This window comes from Bidens hawaiensis, unplaced genomic scaffold (genome assembly GCF_021521415.1).
Source record: "Bidens hawaiensis isolate Kalapana, Puna unplaced genomic scaffold, B.hawaiensis_p1.1 tig00033563_1, whole genome shotgun sequence".
Classification (NCBI taxonomy): Eukaryota; Viridiplantae; Streptophyta; class Magnoliopsida; order Asterales; family Asteraceae; genus Bidens; species Bidens hawaiensis.
This window is the reverse complement of record NW_027495766.1, coordinates 28678-34921: the sequence shown is the minus strand read 5'-3', so window position 1 is coordinate 34921 and position 6244 is coordinate 28678. Positions and strand designations below refer to the sequence as shown.

Below are 6244 nucleotides of genomic sequence, written 5' to 3'. Positions count from 1 at the left end.
ACTTTATACTGGGTCTTCTACCAAAATTAAATTAAAAATATATTAATGGCCTAAATTTAGGTCTATAACTCTCTAAATTTAAAATATTTTTAAGAACTTTTAAAGAATTCTCTTTGCTTTTCCACACAAGTCATATTTTTCACAAAGTCTATACTTTTCATTGAAGAATTGGTTTAGGATAGGAATAACGGATGAGATGTAGTTGTGTTTTATATGAATTGATTATTTTTTTATAATTTTTCTTTAAATTTAAAATTGGGTTAGGAATGGACGATGAGATATGAGTCTTCTAAGACTATGTGTTGTGGGTTGCTTGGGGAGGCGTTACCAAGCGGACACATAAGCACGTTAACACCGTCTCAAGGCTTTGGGAGTTATGGATGAGGGGACGTCACCATCTTAACGCTACTTTGATAGAATTTCAGTTGAGTAATGCACTCACTGACAATCAATCAAACTTTTTTTTATTGTTTCATTATTTTCTTCACCACCGTAACTAACTAGTTAACTCATAACACCCATTGGATACACTAGGTAAAACCTCACTACCTACATGTTAGTGACGTGAATCTTTAACTAGCACATGTTAGTTAGCTCACAACAAACAACCTAACAACACTCAAATCTCATTAATCATCATCTCTATAAACTTATTTTAACTAAAATATTCAGAAAAATGTAGTATGTTATATCAAAAAAATTATAGTATCTTACATCACATAAGTTTAAATATATTGCACACCGGAACCATTATTTTACAAGTTACATGTGAATCTGAGTTTATGTTATTTTATTATATCTTTTTATTGTAATAAGAAAATAATAAAGATATAATAGGAGTTTAGTTGGGTAAGTATTCCCTTTTGGACCCAGTGGAGTAGAGGAAACCATCAACTTCATTATACTCTCTTCACCAATTCTTTTAACCAACTCTTCATTCATTTCAAACTATTTATACATTCTTCACCAGACCAATATTCACACCATCTGCTATTGTCCTCCTTTCTCTAGATCCTCTTTTACACGTGCTTTTTCGCTCTCATTCTCTCTCTAGCTAAAATGGACGGTGATTCGACCACCATTAACATCACCGAGACACCCAAGGAAAGGAAGGGAAAGGCGCCGCTATTGGCGACACCACCGGCCTCAAGCACCATGAAGCCAGTGGTTCAAAGGGCTCCAAAAGGAGGGTACAAAAGAGGTCTAGCCATATTTGATGTGGTCCTTAGGATAGCCGGTATTGCTGCGGCTTTAGGAGCCGCGATAGCCATGGGCTCCACGGAACAAACTCTTCCGTTCTTCACTCAGTTCTTTCAATTCAAAGCCGAGTTTGATGATTTACCTGCTTTTACGTAAGTCATAATTAAAAACGTACATATGTTATAAACTTATAATATATATCGAATTTAAGTTGATTGCGTGTGCATGGCAGGTTCTTTGTGATCGCTAACGCCATAACCGCCGCCTACCTAGCCCTAACGATCCCTATATCTATCGTATGCATTGTTCGCCCGCATCTGGTGGCACCAAGGGTCGTCCTCATCTTTCTTGACACCGTAAGATAGCTTATATATTCCGGTCTTGTTTCTTTGTGTCACGTTAGTAAAAGTAACAAATGGACGGTGACACCAACTTTTTATCTAGACAACAACCTTTTGAATATATATACGGTGAATAGGGATGACTTTTACTGTATTACGCCTAAAAATAAGTACGAAACGATACCTAGCTCTGCCCATGCGAATGGATAATTATTATTCCTTTTTAAATTTCTTCTTTTTTTTTGTATTTTTGTGTTTTTTGTTTTTCATTCCTATAATTTCATTGGTTTAGAATTCGGGTTCCTCGGTTCGGTTATCTTGTACCACAATGAACAAATGTTTAATGAGTTGTCGATATTGGAAGATTAATAGCTCACGATACAGTTTTTATCCAATTGTTTTCCATAACTGAAAACCGATTACCTAATTTGGTTTCGGTATAAAGCATAATGAAAAATCAAACACCTAATTATGTTCGGTTTAAACATTTTAAATTTGGTTCATGTAGTTTTAATTTAGTCGGTTTAGAACTAAATATAATAAACCTTACCTTAAAGTTATTTTACACGAAAAATAAATGTTTAGACAATCTTAAAAAAAAGTTACTTATTTTTTTAAATGGTGTCGCACACATCCATCTATTTTCTATTTCAATAGGTTTTGAACTCTAGCCTTCTCCAATATAATCATAAGAAATTATTTTGCCATATATAATCTCTATGGTTTCGATCGCAGGTGATGATTGCTCTAACCACAGCGGCAGCAGGTGGAGCTGCATCAATAGTCTACTTGGCGCATAACGGAAACTCGGACGCAAACTGGCCGGCCATTTGTCAGCAATTCAACGATTTTTGTCAAGAAATCAGCGGAGCAGTTGTTGCATCTTTCTTGACGGTTGTTGTCCTTATGTTCTTGGTCGTCTTATCTGCATTTGCTCTTTAGAAACATGAATTTGCTGCATGGTTGTTTGGTTTTCATATACTCAATTTGTATTTCAACATTGATCGATCGATCTGAGGTGTGAATGAAATGGTTGTAAAGTTGATTTTCAGTGTCACTGATCTAGTTTTTGTTTTTGTTTTGTATTATGTGTTCTTACTTAATGATTACTACTATAAATTCTAATATTTCATTAAGCTATTTTAAAATCTGAAATAACATGCTAACTAGTTACAACAGAAATAAATCAAAATATTAAACTCTCTTTTAACTTATGAAATAGTTTTCATTTTGAATATTTATCAATTTATAATATGTTATGTTTTGTTATATAAAAACATTTATATACAAATTGTAGTCACTTTATCTTTCATCTTATTTGATAACATAGGATGAGGATCGGTCAATTTGGTTTAGTTATCGGTCAAAACCAAAACCTATAAATGATGTCTCGACTTTAGATTTCTACAAGTGACCGACTTTGATTAAAAATAGTTGTGCTCTTTAAGTGGGGGAAGTAATTAATTTGGTTGATTCCGTTATCATTGGTTAATCTACTTGTGCCGGACTTGAGCTATAAAATATGCTTCTTTTTTTTAAGTAAATAATCATAAATAACAGATGAACTGAAGAAACACCAAGTGAACCCTGGGCAGATAATCTGGGGGTTAAGTAATGTTTCCCACGAGGATGAGGTTCAGCAGAGAAGATTGTTTTTCAGATGACCTGCAAAACAGACACCGTAAGCTCGTCACTGAGAAGGGGGGGGGGGTTCCTCCTTGTGACCACCCTCCGGCGTGAGAATCAGACTAGATTGCTCTGAATATAAGTGTATATTAAGAGATTGCTAGATAAGATTGAGATATCAAATGATGTCCTTACCATTCCAAGGTGTTGGAGTATTTATAGCCGAAGGTAGGTTTCCTAGAAGGTACAGCCGGCTGAATAGTATTCCTGTTCCACCAACAGTGGACTACGCACAGGCCATGCTGGTTGGTGGATAGGGTACGGCCGACAGTAACAAGGTCGGCTGTACACTGTTCCTTTACTGTCGGCTACGCACTGTTCCACCAACTGTAGGCTGCGCACGTCCCATCGTAAGGGTTGGTGAGTAGGCAGCGGCTAATAGTGACAAACAGTACTAGAGGGTGCTCCTCCTCGTACTGTTGTCGGTGAGCTGTCACCCTGTGATTGGTTCACGGGCTGTTCTGGTCAAATCGTCTGTTCTGCCCATACCTTAGTAGGTATAGTACAAAAGATCTTCCAGAAGCATACGGACTGGCTCATTTAGGCGGGAGAATTCCCGCCTTGCTCATTCCTTCATGTGACTACTGAAGTAGCTAGTGCCTTGTGCGTGTAGCCTTGCTGTTAGTGCGGGTAGCCTTCCCTGATGGCTTGTATCCGCAACTGCGGGAACAAGCGGGGTACTTCACCATTGGGAGGCTTTCCCTGCGGGTACAGCTGGCGTATTGCGCGTAAGGTTCTTTGAGCATGGTGGGTCCTGCGGGAGCAGTTGGTCGTTGCGCAGACGTCCCTGTTCAAGGTGAGTCTTGCGGGTCCAACTGGGCTCTGCTGGGACCTACCTCTTCAAGTCCCCTCAGTCCAATGTTCTTCTCATGAATTATTAATAAGTGAGGTGAACTTTTGGACTTAGCAAGGGGTTTTGAAAAGGGTTTAGTTTTTAGGTTTTCCGTGGTGATTCTTCCCGCGGTTTTCCTGATGTCACGCAGAAATTCCCGACTTTTCTGCTTGATCTTTGGGTATGAAGCGGGTAGGTTTGTAACCTCCTCGCAAGTCAGGAGCGTTGAGTCCCACTTGTGTGGATTCTCCATGGGGTTTTGGTAGTTTTCAACATACTGATCAACTATGCTAAAACCACCAATTCCATCTTGGAGTTTCAAACAATATAGTTCTCGACGTTCCCGTTACGCGGGGATGTTATTCCCGTTTCCGCAGGCATGGCCCAGAAGATCCTTCTTGGTTTGAATTCCCTGCAGAGTGCTAAGTATGTGAAGGGTTTTGCCTTGACACTGTACCCGCACTCGTCTTATAGTTACTTTACTTCCAAGGTATTCCTGGCGTCAATTCCCTGCGGGTGCTAAGTATGTGAAGGATTTTGCCTTGACACTGTACCCGCACCCGTCTTATGGTTACTTGGTTGCCAAGGTAAGGGGTATTTTCCCGCTTACTTTTGAATCTTTTTGAATTTTGAAATTCGAAGAGTTGGTGAAAGGATAAGAACAGTCCAAACCTCTGAAACGTCGTGCGACGGTTTCTTCTGACTGTGTCAGGACGTGCAGGAAGTTATGGTAACGTGACAGTACCTGGTCATTCCAGTCGCTTTTTCAGGCGCGTGGGCCCGTTTTTTCGGGCGTGTGGCCGCGAAATTAATGGTATGCGTCCTTTCAACAGCTGTTGCCAGCTTGCTTTTTGCTACGTGTCATAGTTTCATTGCACCTTCGATTTCGCTCTCCTCCGCATTAAATTCATCGCATTAATTGCGATTAGTATATAAAGGGGGAGAGGGTTCTTTGTAATTCACACTTTCATTTTTCTCTTCATCTTCAGAACGATTTCTGGTGAATACTCAACTTTTCAGTCGAGCCTTTTCTCGAAATCGTTTTCTTTCATCTGCAAGATGTCGTCTCGTGATCTCGAGTCTACAGCCGACGACAAGAGTACTGCTGGCGAGTGCCAGTGTGCTTTGCCTGTCGATCTGTACCAGTACGTCGTCAGGAAGTTCATGCTCGAGTCTCTCGAGCCTGAGTTTCCTGAACCCCATCAGACAGTGTACGATGCCCCCAGAGGCAAGATCGGGGTATATGCTGCATTCTTTGTTTATGGGAATCTTAGGTTCCCATTGACAAAGTTTGTTTACCGTGTCCTGGAGAGGCACGGTGTGCACCTGACCGAGGTGCACCCGATGGCGATTGCCAAGATTCGGCACTTCGAGTGGGTGTGCCGGATTCTGGGCATTGAGCCCTATGTTGACCGCCTGATGACCTTCTACACTTGGAGGTGCATCCAGGGGTGGTATACATTGATAACCCGGATTAAGGGTTTGAAGATCTGCGCAACCGAGCGCAGTCTTCGCTCGTGGAAGCGGGAGTTCTTCTACATATCCGCTCGCGCCATCCCCCTTGCCATGAAATTCAAGAACGGGCAAGCACTTCCCAGCCTTCACGCCTCCAACTACGAGGAGGCGGAATGGTTTTCGAAGATATCCCGAGTCCAATCTCCGGTTTACCGGTTTGCGGAGTCCGGGATGGTGATGTTGGGGATGAGCCAGGTGTGGAAGGAGGCGGATGCGCGAAAGATTCCGATCGTCCTCGAATACGGTTCGAACTCTGTTCCTTACGGTATGCTTTGTTTCTTTTTGTTGATTCAGAATTTCTTCTAACTTTTTTCCTGTTTATTTCAGAGGGGAACGACTTGCAGTCGCTCCTGAACCCGCGGGAGGCTGACGGTCCCGCTCGGATGGGTACTCGCGCTATAGACGAGAACGAGTTGCCCATCCTAGAATAAACGGCGGATCGGTTCGTGGAGGTCTACCCGCTAGGCCATGAGATCCTGAGCGCCAGGCGGCCAGGTAAGGCGCTATTCAACCCTCGACCCCTTAATGTTGAAACCTCTGCTGGAATTCCTCTAATCGTATGTTCTGATGAGGAATCCGCAGATGGTCCTCCGTTGGTGCGGAAGAAGAAGGCTACCGGCGGGAAGGGGAAGGAGAAGGTGGCCTCCACTGCCGGTCCGGTGCCTCGGTC

The 6244-nt window shown here is 41.9% G+C and overlaps 1 protein-coding gene across 1 annotated transcript; it reads left to right on the top strand.

Moving 5' to 3' along the window:
• Window positions 1-886: 886 nt before the first annotated feature.
• LOC143585101 (casparian strip membrane protein 1) lies at window positions 887-2498 on the top strand. Its single transcript, XM_077066968.1, has 3 exons — window positions 887-1352; window positions 1433-1556; window positions 2277-2498. Exons 1-3 carry the CDS (start codon window positions 1060-1062, stop codon window positions 2481-2483), a joined length of 624 nt encoding a protein of 207 aa, XP_076923083.1. The 5' UTR covers window positions 887-1059; the 3' UTR covers window positions 2484-2498.
• The last annotated feature ends 3746 nt before the right edge of the window (window positions 2499-6244 follow it).

Excerpts from the sequence above, each read along its gene's own strand:
- LOC143585101 (XM_077066968.1), top strand. The coding sequence starts at position 1,060 with ATGGACGGTGATTCGACCACCATTAACATCACCGAGACACCCAAGGAA. Across the intron at positions 1,353-1,432 it reads GATGATTTACCTGCTTTTAC|GTTCTTTGTGATCGCTAACG; the intron begins GTAAGTCATAAT and ends TGTGCATGGCAG. Across the intron at positions 1,557-2,276 it reads TCCTCATCTTTCTTGACACC|GTGATGATTGCTCTAACCAC; the intron begins GTAAGATAGCTT and ends TTTCGATCGCAG.